The following is a 23,820-nucleotide window of genomic DNA, read 5'->3' on the forward strand; positions in this document are numbered from 1 at the left end:
CAGTTTCTGATGCTTTATTCTGGTGTTAAAAGATAGTACATCATATGGAAGATGCTTGTTGATTGCGGGGAAAGCTGACACTTCAGTGATGGGCTAGAAATATGAAACTGTCATAACACTCAGTACGTGAAATGATAAATCCACTAGAAAAGATGGAATCATAGGAAAAACCAACAACATATGCCCCTCCAGGAAAATAATAGCTTGAAAAATCGCTGAAAATAGCCTCGAAAATGGAAAAATTGTTTCTTTCTGGCAAGGGAAACTGCATTAGTTTAAAAAAAAATTTAAAAGACAGCAAAGTATTCAGACAGATTTTATGGGGAAACCTTTGCAATGCCAATAAAATCCCTTTTGCTTTGAAGTCAGACGCGTGATTCAGTAAACGACTCATGTTAGCAATTAGAAAATGGTCATTTAGGGCCCTGATTTCTTTTGAGACAAGGAGAGTGAGGGTGGGGAAAGAGACACAATAAATCTTGAGAGGCTTAAAAGGAAGAGCAGGCTAAAGTGTGAACTTTTTATTTCAGCAACGGAAGCGAGAAATCAGTGATTCATTGAAGGAGGGAGAAAGACCTCCATGCAAGCTGGCAGAGAAGAAGGAAAAGGAGCTAATTATGTCTCTTCCCTTTTTACTCTCTCTGACCAGCATATAATCTGCTTTTCCAGGGTCTGCCTGTAGTATATACTCCTTTCCAACCTCTCCACCCAACCCCTCCTCCAGCGGGGGGGAGGGGGAGGTCTAGCAGGCAACAAGCTCCAGGTGGCTTTCTCAATCACTTCACTGCCAAAAAAAATAAAATAAAACCCTCCAGTAGAAAACAAGTTGGGGTTTTGGGGGTTGGTTTTTGTTAGTTTGGGAAGGCTTTTTAGGGGAGGAGGTTGGTTGGTTGGTTGAGATTTTTTCTTTTTTGGGGGGGGGGGCTGGGGGGGGAGAGAGAGAGTGGGGGAAGAGTGAGGGGGAGGGAAGCCTCCCTGGAGGGGATTGGTTCAACTTGGAAGACAGGGAAATTAGTAAAGCATGAGTCTCTAAGCCATGCTGGTGGCCGGCGCTCCGAGGAGAAGGACGCTTTAGGAGCAATTAGCAGCGAGCCGAAGGCGGCGGCTGCCGCAGCCCGGGAGGAAGCGAGGGCAGCTCCCGGGGCTGCCTCCGCAGCAGGCACCGCTCGCTCCAGCTGCAAAAAGGTTTCAGATGTCCCACCACTGCCTGACCCCCTGCAAATAAGGGCTGACCACCAGAGGCACATCCCACCTCTGACTTGTAATCGCTGACATTTAGGCTACAGCTTCCAACCTGTTTACAACCAAAGGGGGAGGGAAAGGAGAGGAAAGGAAGGGCGGGGGGACAAGTTGGGATTTCTCCTTCTCTCTTTCTCTCGTTTTTTTTTTTTTTTTTAATACTGTTCTGGAGAATTCAAAGCAAAACAAAGAAACTTCCTCCTCTGGGGTTGTCAGTGAGAGAAGGACGAGTTGTGCAACTGGTTTGGGATTTGCAAAAAGGCAACAGGGTGGGGATCAGAAGAAGGTGCAAAGCCACAAAGTGTGAGTGCGCGTGTGTGTAAAGGTGTATGTGTGAAAAATCCATTCCGGCACCCCTTTCCGCTGGCTATTATTTATTTTAGTCGTTGTTTTTGTTGTTGTCATTGACTTTGCTGTCATCTATTTTTCAGACCTTTCTGCATCTAAGATGGTGAAGAAAGGAGTGAGGAAGAGAACAAAATAACTACTGGAAAGTCTCAAACCAGGTTGGGGAGTGTGTGTGCATGTGGGGGGGGGTGGGGAAGGGAAAAAGAAAAGAGGATTAACCACAGCAACCCCCCCACCCAAAAAAAAAAAAAAAACCCACCAAAAAACCAAACCAACAACCAACAGCTCTTTTTTCTGAGGGAGGACTCGAAGGATTAAAAGGCAGCAACTTCTGAGGCGATTTGTCCCCTGAGTTATGGATGTTGGTGCACTTACTTCAGGCCAGATCAGAGCTCAGACGAATCTAACCAGAAGCAGCAACCACCGTCTCTCCACTTGCCTTTTACCAGGTTTTACCCTTCCAGTATGTTTCATTTGATAAGACATTTTCCAGCGCCCAGAGTTTCAGTACAATGTGCAAATGGATACTGACAAATGGTGCCTCAGCCTTTTCCCACCTGCCTTGTTGCTGCTTGCTGCTGCTCTTCTTGGTGTCTTCTGTGCCTGTCACCTGCCATGACCTCGGCCAGGACATGCTGTCCCCGGAGGCCACCAACTCCTCTTCTTCATCATCCTCCTCCTTCCCCTCGTCCTTCTCCTCTCCTTCCAGTGCGGGGAGACACGTGCGGAGCTACAATCACCTCCAAGGAGACGTGCGCAAGAGGAAGCTCTATTCTTACAACAAGTACTTTCTCAAGATCGAGAAGAACGGCAAGGTCAGCGGCACCAAGAAGGAGAACTGCCCGTTCAGTAAGTACAGCTCTGCCGCCGCGCTGCCGGGCAGGGGCCGCTGCTCCCCGGGCCGAGCGCCCGAGCCCCGGCCGGACAGAGAAGGGAAGGGACGGGAGAGGGAGAGGTGGCGCCGCGGAGGGGAGGGGGAGCACGGCAGGGCTGGGTGGGCTCGGCTCGGCTCCTCGGGGACGCCGCTCCCGGACAGCCCGTATCTGCGAACCGCTCCGGTTACATTTGTTTTGCAAATGGCCTCGCTGAGCACCGTTTGTTTCTTCGCCAGGCAGAAGAGCAAATTAGAAAGATTTTCAAGGAAGTGGCGGGGAGTGTGTGGGGGACATTGTCTCCTGAATCTGAAAATCATTATCCCCTGTCATTAGGGCGCCTTGACGAGAGCGCTGCATTGGAACAATTAATCGATTGCCCGCACGCTCCGCGCTCCCCGCGGCCCGCTCCCGGAGCAGGGCTGTTCATTCCCGGGGCCGGGCTCCCGCCGGGGCTGCCCGCGGAGCCGGAGCCCGTGCGCGCCCGCGCTGCCGCCCGCCGTGCGGCGGAGGCGGTGCCGCGCTGCGCCCCGCCGGTCCCGGGCTGCCGCGCCGCTATACCGCTACTCGCTCCATTGTAAACATCTGGGGCTGCCTTCCCACAGACCTCACACGCGTTTCATTGTCCTTTTCTTTCTTTCTTTCTTTCTCTTTTTTTTTTTTTTTTTAATAAATTATTTCGGAGCCAAAGTCATATGGCGGTGCCCATAGCTGAAGTTTCGAGCTTTTCTCTAGAACTAATTAGATGCTTAGTAATAGTGTGTTTCTGGTAATGTAATTTTTTGGCTGTTAGTGCTTGAAATGTACCCTTTACTTGGTTTTCCTGCCTGTGCAATCTCAAATTGAACTGTACTAAATCACAATGTATTGCTTTCTCTTATAAATCTTAACTATGTCCCACTATAGGAACATGCTGAGAAAGTAAGCTCTGTTAGGCAACTCGAGGAGACTCTAAGGCTTTCTTCAACTGGTAAAGAACAACATTTTGGTTCTTGTGTTGTTTTACATAAATCCAGATAAACCCGGGAATAAATCTGCCGTTAAATTAAAACAACTGAAAGCGAATTAAGTAGATCCCTTGCTAGCTAATGTGTAAAATACGGAGTCCTTCAGCAGGTTGCCTTGCTATATGACAGACACTACTGTTAATTCAGCTGTATTTCTGGTAAATACCATAATATAACTTTAGAAACAGTGAGAAAAGGGTTGGAGTATCATGTGTCACTGCTTCACTTGCTCCACCTTGCAACTTCATGCTTTATCACACATTCTAATGTTTATAAATGCTTTAGATGTCAAAGCAGCTGAATCTTACCACCTCCCGTTCTGTATTACATAGAAAGGCAAATTCTTAAAAAAAGCAGAGCTGTGAGGGAGGCTTAACTTTGATGAATTTGTATGGAATGAAGTCCTAGAACTGTGTTTCTTAGATTACCTTTGGATTTGGAGGAGAACAGCACCCCTAAAATGGGATTTTGAAAGCTTTGCATGCATCTCTGAGAACAGCAAACCGTTCTGTATAGCACACTGCTGCCATAAAGGGCTGTAAGGTGCCCACTCTGACAGCAGCGTACACAGGGAAGTAGCTACAGATCTGAGCAGTCCCACTTTGCCAGCAGAATTGCTCAGTGAGTAAACTTACCCACATGCTTGAACTTTTGCAAAGTCCTGCCAAGAAGAGGCAGAATAGACTGAAATGCACAAATACAAGGTCCTACCTTTTCAGGCTACGTGCAAGAACAACCCCCCACGACTGTGGGAGGGGGTGTGCACGGTGTGTCCTGGTTTTTCAGTCAGTGCATCAGAAAGAGAATTGCCTTCTCAGAGATGTCATGGTTACTGCCACATCTGCACAGTATCTGCACAGAGGAGAATGTAGGTTTTTTTCATATAAAAACAAAACAATGCCTTTATTATACATAATTGCATCCTATCACTGAAGATTACATGCAGCGAAGAAAGGACTGCCGTCATCTTAAAACTTGCAGCTTCCCCACTGTACTTCATCACAACGGCAGACCTAGTGAACATCCTTCAGCTCAAAACTATTCCCATCCTGTTGACAGAAGTCTGAGTTCTATGTTGCTGATTCATACTGATTAAAATATGGAGTTTGACATTGTCTTTTGTGTAAAAACATAGTCTGAGACTATTTAAAAATATATTTATTGTGCCTTTATTCAAGGCTGTTTGTGTAGCAAAATGTTGCAAGTGAATTCACTAAATCTGTTTTTCACAGCATCATGTGTAGCAGTGCTATCATAATACTGCTGTAATCCCCAGCTGGACTGATTCCATGCAAAGATATGGTATCTCTCACATGGTCTGAAATAAGTAATTACATGTGAATACATTTCTGCCTTGCATAGGGTTAGCCAGAGAGGCCACTAAATTGTAGCCTGTTTAACATTACAAGCTATTTAATCTCTAAAATTAGTTTCTCCCTCCGAAACCATGTTTTCCTAAACAAATAAGAGTGACTATTGACATACAAGACTGAAATATTCTAATTTGGAGGCTAATTTTCTCATATGCTAATGTTTAAAATTCGTTTATGCTGAAGTAAAGCCTTATCAGTAGGTCTGTAAGATCGTGATATGTTGTGTAATTAGACAACAGCCTTCATGGCTCTCTGCCAGTTAAGCACTGTCACGTAAGAAGAACAGTTGGAGAAATTCAGAATAAACATTCAGAAAGCAGAATTTACTCTCCAGCCTGTGAACGGCTCAAACAGCATTCATGGATTAGCTCTATAAATATTGTGTAGAGTGCACTAAATTAAAGTTTACCCTGGCAGCTGTATTCCGACTTGATTGCTTGGAACTATTCCATCATCCTTTCTCTACCTGCGGAGTACCAGGTGGTTCCTGACTGTTCTGTCAGAAAACTGGCAGAACTTGTAGCACTTGGCATGGCTGGAGGTGTCTGTCACTAGATAGATGTAGGACACTTTATTTTTCCTTACATCTGGAAGTTGATCCTCAAAATACAACTACTACCTTGTCCTACAGCACCACAGCTGTGAAGTCCCTTGCCCCTGTTCTTGACAGAGCCCTTCACAAGCACCAATAAAGAGAGCTGTAGTGTTTTCTGGAGGCTTACACACTAGATGGGGGACCAACAATCCAAAAATCCTCCAAAGAGCAATAACAAAAGCTTTCACTATACCTTGAGCTCTGGGATCAGCAAAAGAATCTAAAGACAAATATTAAAATTGAGAGGGAACTGCATGTATGCAGATTCTGACTTGAATCCCACACTGACAGTTCTCTTGATTAAGATAGAGAATCTCTGTGGGATTAATGGTTGACATGCATTAAAGCTACATGATATATGACAAGCAGGTTCAAGAAAACTTGAATGTATGTCTCAGTGCTATACAATTTTCAGTTGTCTTCTGAGGTAACCATTCACAGTACTATAGGGCACACAAACTTCAAATTTGCAGGACAAACCTTATTAGTAGAAGAACAACAACAAATACTCCTTTAGCAGCAGCTGACCTGCAGTCTGTGGAGGGCGTTCTGCCTGAGCAAAGTTTGCAGGACCAGGCTCTTATTTAGGTGCACGTTCAGGGAGTGCAGTCCGCGTCACTGAGCCTGGAGAGGAGTGGGAAGGATTGCTGGAGGGATCCCTGCGGGCTTTGGACCAAGCGGTGCTATGCAAAACCTACAGTAGATGGCGGCACAGCCACTGCCTGGTGTCACCTCTGCTCAAAGAGGTGGACAACGAGGGTCTGCATCCTCAACTGTGTAAGGTAATTTAGTTCAAGCAAAGCCATTCCAAGCAAAGATATTCTATTTATTTGTCTTCTGAGCAACCCAAGTGGTCTATTTCAAGAAAAAGGCACTTTGTTGCAGAATGAAATTGTATGTCAGGGGAGCTAGCAAGAAATAATTAGCTACTTCCCACAGGCTAACCTATTCCGGGCTTTTCTTCTGAGTATTCAATTATCTTTTATACTAAGCTTTAGGAACTCTTGAATTCCCTGATAGTCCTTGCTTTTGCTTTGGTTAGCATGGGATAAGCTTAACCACATAGTGAGTGAAAGAAGAAAGTTTTGACCCTCATTCTTTAGCCCAAAAGATTGTAAACAACCACTTAACTACTAGAAGTGCTGAACATTACTAATGAGGATTTTAATTGTGTTCATATATACGTGACATATAAATAGGTATTTGTATTCTAGATTGGTTTATATGCCAAAAAATAGCATTAAGTGTGTTTTGATTAGGTATACTTTATTTGATACTAATTTTTTTCACCATACCTCTGGTGCAGGAAAGACAATAAAGTGCCATAGGTACCTTAACATCAGTTATGAAGCTCCAAGCAGATTAGAATAATTGATAAAATAGACTCTTTTCCTACCAAACATTTTGTAAACTAACTGTTTGGGATTATTGACTCCTTATCATATGTGTTTGTAAATTAATGTGAGAATTTTTCACTGTTTTTCTAAAGACTGACTAGTGTTTTGCTCGTTTACTGTCCTAAGAGTTCTGTTTTATGGCTTTACTAATCAAAATACTTAAAATAGGAAATAATAATGAGTGAAGTAATTTGAAAACTTGGTTCCTTACTGTGAAATGTGTATGTTCTTAAGGACATGATTTCTCATTTTTGGGTAGGTTTTTTGTTGTTGTCGTCGTTGTTTTTGGTTTTGGGTTTGGTTTTTTTTTTTTTTTTTTTTTTTTTTTGTTTGGTTCGGTTTTTGCTTTTAGTCTGTAGAACTCAGTTATATAATTTATAACCAGCAGTATAAAACCGTAGGCACTTAGGATTTATGAATGTAGAAAGAATTGTACTATTTAATGTCTACATGACACTCTCCTGTTACCCTTACTGCATTCCTGCCTTGTGGACCCTCCATGCTGATACTGTAGCCCTGTCATAAATCTTTTCAAAATACACAGTTGTAAGAAGTCTTTTTGTCTCCATAAATCTAACTTATAGCCACTTGGGAAAAAAAAAAATAAAATCCCAAGAGTTAGGAGCAACTGGAAGTTTGTTCCCAAACCCCAGAAGAAGGAAAATAAGGGACATGGACGTACAGGTTTAGAGATGCCATGTTTCTGTTTTAATGGGAGGGTTCACAGGTAGTGGCTCAGTCAAAACTTCCCTTGAAGATGGCATTAGCTGAGTGAGCAGTATAGAATGTGCTTACACTTCTGAAACATCTTGGATGCATTCACTCATAGGATAAGATCCTCTGTTTTGAAATAAGGCATTTTAAGATGACTTTCAGATGTCTTTGAACTGTGTGTGTGAATAGGGGCCTTTTCACTTCAAATGAGAGTCAGATCAGATCCTGCAATAGGGGAGTTTTCATTTATTGCAGAGTCTTTCATGTAAAAAAAAAAGAAAACTTTTCTATGCGCATATCTTGTTAAACTGTGTCTTAAGTTAAAAATCGCAGGTACCTGTATGAACATAGAGCAACAACTCATGTGAGGCAGACTGCTGATTTTTCCTATGAGAAAGTAATCTAATTCCACAAGAAAGATTCTACATAGGAAAAAAAAGTATATGTAAATAATGTTTTGCTTCTATTTCTAGGCTTAGTATTTGGGATGATAGTGTCAACAAAGCAGAGAAATTACTTGGTTGGTTTGGGATTTCTTATATACTCCCTTCTTGACATTGATATGCCTTGACAAAACATTGTTTTCTATTCGATGGAGAGCTTTTTGAATCAAGCTCTTACAGTCTCTTTTTCCTCAAGCTAGTACCAGGTTGAAATTTCAGCTTCCTCATTTAAATGCTTGCTACTACTGCTTGCAGTGGTATATATCACTGAACTACCTTATCCTAATATTCTGGGGTATATTGTCTAATGACCTCTTTGTCACTTGGAACATCACAAATATTTTGTTTATCAGCATTGCCAACCAATGTCAGAATGATGAGGCTGCATGAAAAAGTAACCCTTGCTCATTTTGGGCTGTGTATACCAAACTACCAGATAAGAAATGGAGGACCAGTTTAGTTAGTCTTAGCACATGTTTGTTTCTCAATTGGTAGGTGTATTAGTGGCACTAGTCTAACTGTGTGTACCTGTCAAACAAGTTTTCCTTCTTTGACAATTTATTTTTATGTGATATTTTGCTATCTTACATCCTTTAATTGCACAGATGCTTTAACAGGGAAAAGTAGTTAATGGTGCTTCCAACATTAGTTCCGTTAACTAGAGGGATCCTTCCCTAGCTCCCCTAATTGCTTCTGGTTCTTGCGCCAATTTCTTGTAAAACATCTCTGTTGGTTACAACATAGTAAAAAGGAGACAGGAAACAGTGTTTCATGAAGTTTTGAAAAGTCAGCCTGGGAAAGCTCGCTGTGTTTATGAAGAGAATTAAAATCTTCAAGGGTAGGAGTCAGAAGGAAGTGGCTAAATCTTTAATCACAGAATGAATATTAAAAAATTAATTCATTAATTGGGCAGATTATTAAAATTTATTTTGGCGCTTCATGTGTATGGTGCAACAAATAGAAGTTGCAGGGGAAAGAAATGGTTACAAGTAAGCCAAGTCTCATACTAAATAGTGGCTTTAAAGGCACTGTTTTTAAATTAGGTCACTCGTGTTCTTTCTTTGAACATTCAGTTCTAATTGCAACAATAAATCAAAGAATATGCTCAAAGTAGATTCCCATGTAAGGTGGACAACTGGACAGTGCCTTTTTACTGCTACTAACACGTGCATCCAATTACTGGGTTGATATACTCACAATGTCAGCTGTAAAGCATTCCCCTATTTTATAGTTAGCCTAAAGAATTATTAGCCTGTCCCCTTTCACATTTACCTCTAAATAATCTGTCAGAGTGTATATCTTCTACAGTTAAAGAGGAATTTTCACGCACATCGAAGCTGACTTTCAAGAAAAAAGGAAATGTTGAAACTACACCAAACAGTTTTATTCCTTTTCGTTTTCCCTCTTCCATAATTTTTGGTATTGTCAAAGAGAGGAAAAGGTTATGGATAGCAGGAATATGAATGATCATGAATGTTATATAAAAATAAAGAAGAAGATCAGATCTTTCATAAACCTTGATTTAGGAAAGAAATATGACGCCTGCTCCTTTCGTGGTGGAAAACATATGTGAAGGACATAGTTGTTTTTTGCCATTCCTGACTCGTCTTCCTATGTGGAGAGCAGAAGTGAAAATGAGGGGGTTGAGGGGGGTGGGGGAATTGTGAGGAGTCTCTTTGCTCTTCTTTATTCTGCCACTGATATTAGAGGTTCAAACATTTCATAGAAATAAATGAAATGTAAGTTTTCTTTTAGGTTCCTGACACACAGCTGTGCAGCTGTAGTCAGTATGTGTGGGAGTTGGGGAGGGAATGCTGAAGCATTTTGGAATCATTCAGGATGTTATTTAATTGGAATTAAGGCACAGTGCTAAGTGGAGATTGGGTATAAATCAATGATATTGTGCCTGCATTAGAGGAAGTGGGTGGGATGTGTGACAAGTACCAGATCAGTACTAGAAAGGATGACAAGAAAGAAATGGGGGCAGCATGTGTCATGAGTGGGAGAGAAGTGGGGAGAGGGGGAGCATGGCTTACCCCTTTTGGCAGCTGTGAACTGCCAGTGATGTTGCGTTGTTCTGTCTGATCTCACTGTAACATCTGTTTGTCACAGACTGAAACTATGAAGACATTAAGGTGCCTTTTGAATTTGTATAAAAGTGTGTGCTTGGTGTTAGGATATGAACGTTCCACTCCCAATTTAATTGTGTCTTCTCTGACCCTGTTCTGTAGATATTAGATACTATTTGGCAGCTGTTCTAGGGTTTTCTTCTTCATTTTATCCTCTTTGAGAAGATTAATAACCTACGTTATTCCTAATATCAAATTCAGTATCAACTACTTGCAAGAAGAAGGGTAGGTGAATTGCCCCTTGAAAGTAATAAACCATTTGAAAGAGCTACACGCTATGCATTAAAGAAAAAAAAGTGGGGTTTTAGTTGGTTGGTTTTTCTTAATTTTTTCAGTATGCTAATACTACAAGCTATATTTGTTAAGAGAAACATATACCTGAAGGACATCAAGTTACCCTAGAATTCCAAGTGGTTTGACTTTTGGAGCAAGGAATAGAGTGGAGTACAGTGTTTTGGTTGGTGGTGTGTTATCAAATATGTCATATTTTGCAAGCTTATCATTAGGATTTTAAGCAGATACATAGTTACAAGTTTGTTGCTGCTGTGAGCAAGGGAAAATGTGTGCTCTGGAATGGAATAGGAGATGACTGCATTTAACACAATTAATATTTTATAAGACTGCTGTTTAGTGTCTTCTTCTCACAATTTTATTATGACATTTTAGGAGATGCTAAAGCTTCCAATATTCTCTGAGGCGGTCTTTTAATTTCAACACAACAAATTTTTTTCTCATTTATTTCCCAGATACTTCTTTTTTCTCTGTTTTTTCCTGAATGTAAGCAACAAAAATATAAACCATGTCATAAAGCTGTAGAGCTGTATAATATCCCAAGTCAGAAGGCTCCCACAATGATTGTTGTGTCCAACTTCTGATCCTTCACAGGGCAATCTGGAAGTTGATCTGGAAGTACCTCTCTTATCCTCATGAATTATCTTAGTACCTGTGGCACATTTCCCTTGGAGACAAGCTAATGAAAACCTTCCCCTGAACTGTAACCTGGGCTCATGACTCTGCCCCTCTGCCCTGTCTCAGAGGAAGCAGAGTGGTGCATGTGGTTCACATTCTGATGACAGGACACCTTTCCCTTGTCAAAACACTAGTGCTAATAACTGCAACACAGAAATTCTGTGCTCACTGAGGATCTGTCACTGCAAAACTAATGGCAACATGAAAAGACACAGAAGAAGAGTCTAGAGCTAACCTCATCAGCCAAGGTGGGGTTGCTTTCTGTTTGTCTGCTTGTCTGTCTAGGCCTGGTTACTCTGCCTCTTCAGATGCTGAAAATATAACCTCCCATTTAAGATTCATGTGTAGTTTTGGTGCTACTGTTTTAGTAGCTGGGTCAGCAGTTCATACTTTGGCTGAAGAGCTGAGTTAAGGCACCACCATATGTAAACTGGAGCAGAAAATTATGACAAACCTAGTTTCACTGGGCATTCTGACCTACAAACCATTGCAAGCTCTTTAAATTTTCACTTCATGTGGTTCTAACACAAATATCTTAGAAAGTGAGTAGAATGTAAGATGTGGAAGGAAATTATGATTGTTTCAGCTTCCTAGAAGTGAAGATGCTGATGAAATCACATGTGCAAGTCCAGTTATTACGAACAGTGACATTTAAAGTCATGTATGATCGCTTTTATTCATAAAGCAGTATTACCTTTTCTTCCAAACAGCCCTGAGCACACATAAGCAAGACTCACTTCTTAGTCCAATGAGTTGTTTCTACCACTTAAGCAGCTAATAGAAAATTCAGTAGGGCAAGCGCTGGGAGGTACAGGTTCTGCCCTTTCTGAGGCTTAAAGGTAGATTCAATATAAGAAGTTTTGCTTTTTTTCTTGGATTTTGGTTTGTCAGGAACCCTGCTCCTGGGGAAAGAATGATGGAAGGAGATGCTGAGATCATGCAGACTGGTAATTCCATCTACCCTGGGAAATATGATGTTTCCTATTGATGACATACTGTGGGAGATACTGCTGGACAGGGAAAGGGAGACAAGGCTAAAAAGAAAATAGTGCTCCAGGTGCTATGAACAGACCATTTCATTTACAGCTTTCTGTGTCTGAATAACCTGAGGAGCGGCAATTGGAACCCAGCCTGTACCTGCCATGGCATTTAAACTATGTAGCAACCCTATATTAGCTTTTCCTTGGTACTTCCTTTTCTCATATGACATAAACCAGTCAAGATCAGCAGCTGCTGATTGATTAAAATATGGTGATTATTGTATATTAAGAAACTACAAGACCGAATGCACTGGCATACTGAAAACATTTTAAGAACACCCTATGGACAGAAAGATTACTGTCAGTAAATGCAGGGTATAAAATACCTTGCTATAGGGCAGTGGATGAGAAAATGCTTTTTATCTGAATGAAATACCTCACAGAGCAGCTGTTCAGTTGTCTGAAAGGAAAGAAAAGGTCCAATACCAACTTTCTTTATAGAAGAGCTTGCAGGTTATTTGAACTTTAGATTCTTAATGACTACGGTGGATTTTTGTCTCAATACAAGACTGAAGCAGGTACAGACTGGAGTAATGATGTAGGACTATGGGAATGATTGTCCTTCACCATGTGCTGTGGAAATACTGAGGGGATAAAGGAAGATGAGGGAATCCTAATGGTCCTCCTCATGGGGATTGTCAAGTAGCACAGAGTAGGAATCTGCTTAAAAAGAGAGGGTAGAAGACTGGAAAATTTGGCATGAGGATAGTCTGCAGGAATTAAGATTTGAGTATAAGGAATTCCATAAAGTATTGGGGAATATTAGGTCTTATATGCTGGTTATCCATTGTACCTCAAAATTTCTGAGAATATTTGAGTCTTATTTCTCCTTGGCTCTTTGCTACTTATAAAATGAAGTTAGAAATACTTCCTACACAAGCAAGGGTGTTATGAAAGGCAATTTTCTGTGAAATAAACCAATAACACCATGACAAGTGCCAGGAAAAAAAACAAAAACTGAGGATGATTACCAGAGGGTAATGTCATCTGATAGAGCAGGCAAGAATAGGCTACTTCTTAATTCTGTTAAGAATTAACAGAATTGTCTGTTAATTCTGTTAACTGTCTGTGTACCTTAATTAAGGTATTTTTGTCTTTCAACAGAAAGAAACTCTCAAGTTAAAAAAAAAAATTACGATATTACCCCTCTTGCAAGCATTATGTCAAGATTACCCACAGATTTCTTGCACAGCGCAAAACAAAAATCAATGTCAAAAAGATCCCCTAACCAAATAGCATGAGTGAGGCAGACATTGGATCTGTCCTATAAAACTGGATCTGGTTATGCTGGTTATAGATCTGGTATGAGCGTTGTGATCACAAGCAATGTTAAAATTTCTTTTGCTTTGAAGATATGAACCTTATGGTGTTTCAGCTCAAGGATCTGTATAATTTCCATGTTAAAATATAATTGTTATTTGACTCTCTTTACTGTCAGGCCTATCAGCAAATGAAATTTGAGCATGACATCCTCCTAATATTTATTCTATTAATGTATTATGTACTTTTGGAAGTGCCTTAATTTTCCTGAAATGCTGTCAATCTATTGGAGTTAAACTACTGGAATTATTTGTTTGGGTTTTATTTATTTTATACCATTTTTTTAAATTATTGATACTTCCCCTTTAGTGTCACAGACATTATTCTTTCAGTTTAATTTATTACAATTACTTCTACATGTCACAACTTTGCTTTGAAATGACAGCCATCCAAGTTAAAGCCTTTTCAACTTTAGTGAAAACACTTATAATGAGGCTGACACTTGGCTCATGTGGAATTAATCTGGTCTCCTGGTCATTTCTTCAGTTTCTCCTGCTGCAGTCAGCTCTCAAAAAGACATATCTGCAGCTGGGGAGTACATAAGATTAACTTCCGCCTCTCTGTGGCTTCTTGCCTCAGACCACACACCAAATAATTCCTCAAAGCATTATCCAGATTTGCTCAAAATTCACCATGCTTGCTTTATTCCTTTAGTTCTGCCACACATGCATTTGTGGACTCTGCTTCCAGCTGATTCTCCTTATGAAACAGGAAACATTTTGCAAAGATGAATATTTAGAGACAAACATTCTTGTAAAATATCTATATTAATTTTTCTGTAGAACTCTCTGGTTTTGTTAATTTTATACATGTACACAGTAGACCATTAATATCAGCAATACACAACCTTTTTGTTTCCAACTATACTAAGGACATAATAAAGACTGATAGAGCTTTTCAATACCAACTGAATTACAGTAACTCTTTCACCCAAAATGAATTTTTTAAAAAAGAAAAACACAATGCTTATATTCATTAAGAACTTTAGTGCTGTCTGAACTATTAAGTTCAATAATGCTATAAAAAGTTGCCACTGGGGGAAGTGGAGTCAGGTCTCTTATCCAGGGACCTCCAAACATTAATCACAGTTCAGAATTTTTTAAACAGGAGTAACATATGTGAGGTATACGTACATGTGCTCACACAGCAATGCAGATTCAAAAAGTATCTAATGATAAGACAAAACACCAGTAGAGAAAAATATGGATTCTTTCTATTACCTTGTACTTTATACTAGAAGTTATAGATGAGACTTCATTAAACCCATAATGGGGAAGGGAATGTAATTTTGGTGTTTGAATCAACTCAGTCAGGCATTTGCTAGTACTCTCAGTGTTGGGTTTTCAACTAAATATTTTTTCATGAAGGTTTCAGAATGTTTCTGCTTTCCAAAGAGTCAGTATGTATATATAAGCTCTTCATTTATAGATGTGTTTTGTGTGCTGAACTACAGAAGTTCTGGATGCAAAATTCCCTTTTCAGATATACTGATAATGCAAGGGTAGATTGCAGGACAGTGCAGATAATGTAGCACATAAGATAATGCTTCCAAGGAATCTGTAGAGGCCTAACTGAAGAGCACACTTATATTTTGTCCCAGCTTGAGAAAAATATTTAGCTCTTGGAATGAGTCCAGAGAAGAGCCTCTAAGCTGATCCCAGGCCCAAAACACCTCTTGAGAATAAGTAGAAATATGTGCCATTGTTGCAATATATGAAGATATGAATAACTTCTGAAGGACTGTAACATATTTTTTACCTAGAAAAGGATGACAAATATTAGAGATTTCTAGACATCCAAAAGTAATTTCAGAGTTTAGTCAGTTAAAGAACTTACCTGTTCTTCAGCTCTCTTTTTCCACTGGTAATGAGTCCTAGTCAGCATGACCTTGTAGCAGAGTTTGTTGCTGTTGCCTTTTTTTTTTTTTTTTTTTTTTTGCATTCCTTATCCAAATGGTAGATTTGTTTTCTGATTCTGAAGGAGAGCTAATACTCACAAGTCATTTGTCACAAGCCACTAAAAGTGTCAAAGTCTTACAGCAGGTCCTTGGTGGCTTGTTAATCTCTCCTTTTTTACCCCCCTCCTTTTTTTTAAAGGAAACAGACTAATTCACTTAAGCATAATGAGAGCCATGCTTGCTATAGCCGACTATGTCCTACTAGCAAAAGTAAAATCTGTCTTATTTCTTCACCTCCTTTTCTTGGCTCCAACAATTAAACACAAAGCTGAAAAGCACAAGCTTTTATGGCAGAGCTATTTCATATGTCAAATGAAAAATGAAGGCTGCCGTTTTCATAACAGAAAAATATACAAATGTGCTTTTCCTTTTTGCCCCCCTCTCTTCTAAATTATCATCAGCAACATGCAAAAGATAAACCTCTATGTTAAATAGGGGGACCAGATGTATGTTTAACCTCTCACCCTCATTTTTCTAACTGGCTTCCATTAGGAACAAAAAGTTAATATATTCTAAACAAAAATAACTGATATGGTAAGGTGAACTTTTCAACTGGGTAAGAGTTCTTTAGAAAGAGACAGTATTACAGAGTCCTGTGTTGGGCTTACAGACTGTTTTACTGAAGTGATATTCAGAACAATAATTCCATGGTTACTTTCAATAAGTAGTAGCTGAAAGTTTGTTGAGTTGCAGCAAAACCGATTGTAACAAGTAGTTAAATTCTCATGTGTTACAGAAAATCTAGTAATATGTTCTAGATCCGCTATCCAATGTTAGAATTTTTCATCTATATAGTCATTCCTTAATCCAAACTTGAAACATGGCTGTGATATTTTCCTCTTCTTTGGAGACAAGGACTGAGGTAGAGAGTTTAAAGATCAGGATTTTCACTCTTTTGTCTTTACTCAAGCTTATTCCACTGTAAAGCCATAGACTGATGATTCTACTCTCTTCATTATTTTGTGTTCACAATACAAGGGTGATGTTCTCATTCTTAATAGATAGGGGAATAGGAGGATAAAGGGTAATACTGTTCAATTTTTATAGCAGAATGTTTCTCCAACATAAATGTGTATGTATGACAGACAGGATGACAAATTTAAAGATAATTTATCTTATTTAGGATATAGAAAACAGAGGAAAAGTCTACAAAAGTGATTAATTAGAGACAATAGACAATTCTATTGAAATACGGTGGTTTTGGAAAGTGCAGTCTCTTGGTAAAAGTGCCCCTCAGACAGTGGAGTAAAGAAAGTTGTCAATGTTTGATAATGGAGTGTTCTTAATGAGCAAAGTTAGGAGCTGTGTGTAACCCATAAGGTATCCCTTGGAAGAGTTTGGGAGCTGAGTTTGTTTTATCAGGAAAGATAAATGTTTAAAGTGCTGTTAATGTATTCACTACAGATACCATTTGTAGAGAGTCTGTCTTTTTGAAATTACGCAGTCTGAAAACCAGAAGATTTTGCATACAGAGTCAAAATTCATAGTTTTATTTGCCTCATTTTCATACTGTTAAGCTTGTATGGATAAGCTAATGTTTAGGAGAGATCTCCTAGAAGAAAAGATATTCACCCAGGAATCAAGGAGAAGTGATTACTGAAGGGCAGGAGAAGCAAGTCTGAAAAGAAACTATTGCAATCAGGGAATCCTTACCAGAAGTGAGTAGAGAAGAAGTCCTCTAGCAACTTGTTCTGACTCCTCAACTGGAGGTTATTAAATCTACCCAGCTCATGTTAGCATTTCAAATCTTCCCCCAAGCAAAATCACACATCTTAGCTTTACTGGCATAAATAAAAGATTTCAGCCACTCTGAATTTTGTTCCATAAAGCAAGAATACATTGGAGTGTTTGGAGAGCAGCTAAGCTCCATCTGGGGAAATAGCATAAGAGTGGCTGGTATAGTTTTTTTCCTTTAGGCATGATTCAAAAGGGTTTAAGAGATGTTTTAAAAGGGGGGACAAAAAAGTAAAGAGAGTATTAAAAATTGAGTGACATTTGAAATAAAATTACCAAAATCATTTACTCTCTGGAGAGAGAGGATGGTGTTTTGACCCAGTCCAGAGTCTCAGGATTTCAGTTATGTTTTTCTAGTATATCTCTGAAATTGGCAATGTAAAGTAGTCAATTTATTCCCACTGTGATTTCAATTTCTATCAAGAGTACCCTTTCAACACCTTAAAATACCACCTTAGAACCTAGTCCAGGAGTAAATACTAGTTGATTTCATGAGCTGTGCCAGTCCTGGAAGAGGTTGCAGGTGTCAGCTTTGCAGAAGGCTGAAATAGCCAAAGGAAAAGGTCAGTTGTGGGATAAAGAGGAAAAGGAAATTAAAAAATAATTTATTGTGCTGCAAGATGCAATGAGGAGGTAGGAGCTCTCTGAATTGCTACAATAAACTCCTCATTTTTTTGTTCCTTCCAACTACTGTAGAAACTCTGTCTTCTCATTATCTCCATAAATTTCAAAGGCAAAACCATATTGGAACCATTCTTACAGGATAATTCCAGCAGGCAGTTTCTGTGGAACAGCAGCCTATGCCTGGCAGCAATGATAACTTTACCATATTTCCAAAATGTGTCATTCACAAAATGGCCTCTCCCACGGACAAACATGTGTCTGTGGCAGCTTGGGAGCTGTGAGTATGTGGGGAGTGGCTTGTGGCTCTTGGTCTGGAATAGGGAAGTTCTGTAAAGCTGTGTAATAGGTAGCCAGTGAACTTACCATATGAAAAAACAATGATTATTTATCTTTCCCTGACTTCTTGTAACATCAGCCTTTGGTGGATCACTCCAAAGTAGCCAGGCAGGCCTTGTGCCCCAGGATCAGGAAGGAAACAGCATTGCTCTGTGATTTATGATGATTGGGAAGCTCTGTTCCAGGAACAGCCTTGGCACAGGCATTTGTTATACTTATGTATAAGTGTGTGTCTGTTAATTAAAAATCTGTCAAATTGCAGAAAAGGAGAACCAAAGAAAACCTCCTGGGAATCTTAACAACAGCTCCTGTTATCACCAGTGTTCATTATATAAGTCTGTTCAGAACTTTAACAAGTTCAGTCAACTCCAAATAGGTTTGCTCACTGTATTTTTTGGCTGTTCCACAGTAGAAAGGCTACAAATAGTTCTGACTTTCAACCAAAATACTGTCAACAGGACAAGAGGAAATGGCCTCAACCTACAGCGGGGGGAGTTCAGGTAGGATATCAGGAGGAATTTCTTCTCTGAAATGTCAGTTAAACATTGGAATGGGCTGCCCAAGGAGCAGGTGGATTCACCATTCCTGGAAGTGTTCAAGAAAGGATTGGACATAGCACTTAGTGCTACAGTTTAGTTGACAAGGTGTTCAGTCGAATGCTGGACTCAATGACCTGGGAGATCTTTCCCAATCCTAATGATTCTATGATATCATGCTAATCAGAGCCGCTCTTTAAGCTATTTCAGCCAAGTAGTATCCTTAACTGACCCAAAAATTTTGTTTTGTACAGTTTACTACACAATGTACATGTAGGAGGCAGTTGTATTCTCCCGTTTTTCTTTTCTTCTGCTAAATTTGATGTGCTAAGTTCATTGCTAAGCAGAGAACAGTGCGCTAGAACACAGCCCACTATCTTGCCCCTGAGATTAACTCTGTGGGTCAGAGCATGGTGCTAATAACATTATATTATGAGTTCAATCCCTGTATGGGTCATTCACTTAACAGTTAGACTTGATGATCCCTGTGGGTCCCTTCCAGCTCAGAACATTCTGTTATTCTGTGATCTTCCATTAGGTCTGAATGCAAAGCAAGGTAGCGGCATTCACACAGGTAAATGAGCTATGTGTCTTGCTGGGGATTTTAATTACTATATCACACCCTAAAAACATAGATTTCTTGTTTTCCAGTCCTAGGTTTAATACCTTTTCTGGGGGGCAGTTTAATTTGAAGTATTTCTTAGTGATCTGCTTGGATCTGTTTGGACATGCTCTTTTCTTGTGAGGTAATGCTTTCATTTCCTGACTTTCAAGAACTGCTTCTAGGTGCCTGGCCTTAAACTAGATCTGTGCACCATGTCCAAGACCTTAAAGAAGAATGCCCAGGTTACCAAGTGAGTTACCAAAGCTAGTGAGCCTTGAAACAGACCTCATTTCTGGCACTTGGCAATGGCTGCTTTCTCTCCCATTAGTAAACAAAGTGTGGCCTAGGCCTGGTTCTCAGTGTATTTGACAGTGCAAAGTGTTGAAAAGGTTGAAGTACTCTGTCAAGAGTGATGGTTGGAATGCAGTGATGCAGACAAATGAGTGATGTAGACAAAAGTGAATTTAAGATATTGATTGTGTAATGTCAGAAATGTAAATCTCATTGATCTGCACATAAGGCCACATGAAATTTGAAAGGATAATGTTAGTTAATGGGTGTTTCACTGAAAAAACTTATTTTCTCTACTTTCTTAAATATGTTGAAATGCCAAAGCTTTTTCCAAATAGAGTGAATAAGAAATATTGAGAAAGATTGTCTTACAAAATCAAAGTACAAAATAATGTCTGCTTAGATGAAGGATGACATTTTCTGGGAATTAGTTAGAAATATGTCATGAAAACTGTCCAATTTAATTTTCTTTTTCACTATCATAAGTTTGACAAGATGTTTCTCTGTTTCTTTTAGAAGTATAAAAAACTGATTTTATCATAATGTTTAGAAAGTTGAACTGCAAATTTGTTTGAAGCCCATTACTTCTATGGGGAAATGAAATTTATTTAGTGATATTTTCAAATGAAATAATGTTTGGTTATAAAAAATTCCATGTACAGCTTACTAATTCAAAAAAGGAAAAGAATTGAAGAAAAAAATAAATGCTCAGAAGACAGTTGTAGTATTCTTTGCCAAAATAATCAGGCTCTTTGCTGACATGATGCTAAAGGCAGAGAATGACTATGTTGTGTTTTGCACAGGCCTGTGTCCAAGTTCTTGGTCCAGGCAAGAAGTTTCACAGTTTATGAAACGTCTAAGTCAGTACTTGAGGCTTAAGGCACTGATGCCTCTATGGCTGAAGTAGGAGACATTTCCAGCTTGGTAGCTTCTGTCACTGGGGGCTGTTGAATTAGAAATACTAGAGAATGGCAGCACATACCCATTATGGCTCAACACTGCACACAGAACTGCTGATTTTCTTGCAGAAACCTCCCCATGGGTCATTCCTGCTCTGTCCCACATGTGGAAGGGAACAGGCAGAGCTCCACCTTCATTTCATTCCTCCTGCTAAGTGAATGGATTCAGTATAAACATTAGGAAATATGCTTGTTTTCTCCTCCCCAAGCCGAAACATTGCTTTCCCTGACATTTTTTCAGGACAAGCAAGACAACTACGTTTTTTTCTGGATATAGTGCAAGCTGAGCAACCAGGATAAATTTTCATGAATTTGTATATTTTTTATGGTAAAAACAGATTTGTATTTATGAAAGTGTGCTTTGTGGGGTTGTGTGTTTGCATATGCCACAATACAGGTCTCTTGCTTCTGTGTTGATGAAGGGACAGAAGAAAACCTTGACAACTGTGATTTTTTCCATATTGTGACAAAAAGCTGTATTTCCTGAAGCCTTTGGGTATAATTTCACCTGTTCCTGTCATTCTAAGAGGGATATATCAGCCAAAGCTATTCTTAGTCCTCCCCTGATGCATCAGGATGTCACAGAAGAAGTGTGGACTGTTGCAGCTGATATATGGAGATAATGGGCACCACATGACTTTCTTTTTTTTTACTTTCTTTTTTTTTTCCCCCTCTTTTTTTTTTTTACTTTTTTTTTTTCCCTGTTTTGCTTTTCTTTCGCTGTCTGTATGTCTGGCTTTAATCAGTCACTTCTCTGTGAAATGTTTCAATTGGGCCTAAACAAAGTCTTTGCTCTTCTCTGATATAGACCCGTGGATTATAGGTGAAACTACATTAAGAGGCTGCAGAGGTTAATTACGCCTGAAAGTTTCCAGTACTCTCCACATCAGTTGACACTCTCAGCACACTACATAAACAATCTGGGAGCAGCTATCATTAGCAAAGCAAGAGTGCTGCACTTGCCCAGCTCCTGCACTTGCATTTCGAAGTTTTCATACATGCTTGTACATCGTGCATGACCCATTTATGCATAGAAATAAATTTGTAAGTCAGCTGCATAGCCTCTGTGTGATATTTCTTTCATATATATAAGCAAAAAGATTCCTGCCTGCCCTACCAACACTTAACAGCCAAACAGTCCTTTTCCAATCCTTCATTTTTATTTTAAAGTACTTAATCTTTCTTTTTTTAAATAAAACCTTGTAGTAAATTTGGTAGAACACCTGCATATATTGTACTTGTCAAGAACTTTTGAGGTTCTGTAGGCATATTTTTCAAGTTTAAGAATTTTTTCTCTGTTGAGCTGAATGCTAAGTTTTTGGGGAAAATACTAAAACTGTTTAAACAGAAGTGTTGTCAAGAGTGCAGTGCAAACATCCTGATAAATCATTCCTCTCTTTTTAGTGGAATCCATGTAGGTGTTGGGTTAAAAACCAGAAGGCATAAGGTTTTCAAACAAATGCAGTCCTTAGGACAATCATGTCTCATTTAAGATTATTTCAGACCAAACTCCAGTTAAATCAGTTATCTCCTATGCAAAACAAAGAAACGAAAGGGCAAGTAGCTGCTTCCCTTTATCTCTTGGTATAATGTTTTCTTACATTCCAACACCACTTTCTTTACTGTTTTTGAAGAGAGAGGAGGCAGTTTTATGCTTTGGAGTGTGCAGGAACAAGTTGAGGAACGGTTGGAAGGTCAGCCAGTGAGCTCAAAGTGTGGCAATTCACTTCTGTCTCACCTCATTCCTGCTTCTTCAGAGCAGCAGCACAATAATCTTTTAAATCTGTTTGATATGGCTCGTATGCTTGGAGCAACTTGGACACTGCTTACATAGGAGCTGTCTTGAATTTGCCTATATGAGATCACAGGAAAAAAAAATCCTAGGACACTCAAGGAATTCTCCAGGTTGCTAGATTTAATTACCAGAATTTCTAAGGAATTCTTTTGTACCAAAAATAATTGGATCATCATTTTTCTAAGTGGATTAGATACAAAAATATAATGTAAAACAGCCATTATGGTGAGGTATGATGTGGGACATTTTTAGCTGTCAAAATGTGCTTAGAAATGTATAACAAATGCCAACATGATACTGTGAATTTTGAAAAGAAAAAGACGTGAGTTCTGCTGTTTGCTGTTGCCAGTAAATGTCTACTTTTGTTTGGACACTATTACTACAAAAGCCAAGATAAGACTGTGATTTGCCAATTGTTGCATTGTGCTGTCCAACTCTGGTTTTGAATTAAAATACACATATGCCAAAAATTATGTTTATATAATTTAGTATGTTGTGTAATGAAAGAGTGTTAGGTAGTCCAGTTAATGAAATTATTAAATTTTGGCAGAGTGCTGTTAAATTAAGTTTATATTCAATTTTTTTAGGACATTGGGTGGAAGGAAAGTTGAATTCTATTTCATATTAATTGAAACCAACTAGGTTGTTGATATAATAATGCCTGTAAATAGCAATTAACTGCATTGTGGCACTAGTTTTTTCTAAGAGGACAACTCAGAAAGTGCTTGCTTTGAAATAAAACAGCCTAAAGAGGAGTTTTTATTCTGCATAAAAGCGTGTGTAGATAACATCTATTTTGGACATGTTAGATGTTGCTAGTTCCACAACCACATACTGGAGGAAATATCTTATAACTCACAATGCAAGCCAAAAAAGGAGAATTAAATATTCAGTTCTTGAAGATGGCTTATGGGATATTGCACAGCTGATTATCTTATGTCAGATGAGGTCTTGATTCTCAAAGTGAGTACAGCATTTTACATTTTTTTTTTTGAGTACATGTACAGTTTTAAGGATCTCATTCTTTATCTCAAAGCCCTATTGCGGTCAGTTGGATAATTTTCTTGACTTTGAATATCACGTGGATGAGGGAGTTTGCAGGATCAGCCTTGTTTTCTTTGTGAGCTGCCCAAGCACTTTCAGTTGAACAAAATCTGCACACCCCAACTTTTTTGAGTTGTTTGTTGTTTATTTTTCCATTATCAAGATGACCAGTTATATGTTTCATAAGTAGGTTTAAGAGTGTGGCAAACAGGCTCCGGTCGTCCCTTGTTTGGTTTGACACACTTCATGGACACTAACACCTAATTAGTCATTGTCTGATCCAAAGAATTTGAGTAGCTTGTTGGCTTTGTTTGTTTATTCCATTCCATCCCATCAGCAAGTAGAGAAGTGTAAAACATATCTGGAAACAGAAAATTACGTGAAATGTCCATGTTGAAAAATTTCTCATCATAGGTAACAGAAGTTTGACCATTACACCATTCTTAAATTCATGTTCATTGTGCAGTGAGAGACAACGCTCTTGTAAAATACAC

General features: G+C 39.2%; 1 protein-coding gene across 2 annotated transcripts in view; it reads left to right on the forward strand.

Annotated features, from left to right (window-relative positions):
- Nucleotides 1-1,938: 1,938 nt before the first annotated feature.
- The window catches only part of FGF10 (fibroblast growth factor 10), a 59,446-nt gene continuing 37,564 nt past the window's right edge, over nt 1,939-23,820 (forward strand). For both annotated transcript variants that reach the window (XM_054285040.1, XM_054285049.1), the window contains exon 1: nt 1,939-2,436. In XM_054285040.1, coding sequence (XP_054141015.1) covers nt 2,100-2,436 — 337 coding nt within the window. In that variant the 5' untranslated portion in view covers nt 1,939-2,099. The remainder of the gene's footprint in view (nt 2,437-23,820) is intronic.

This window comes from Melozone crissalis, unplaced genomic scaffold (genome assembly GCF_028551555.1).
Source record: "Melozone crissalis strain CALT ecotype California unplaced genomic scaffold, PUWL_Pcris_2 ptg000005l_1, whole genome shotgun sequence".
NCBI classification, from domain to species: Eukaryota; Metazoa; Chordata; class Aves; order Passeriformes; family Passerellidae; genus Melozone; species Melozone crissalis.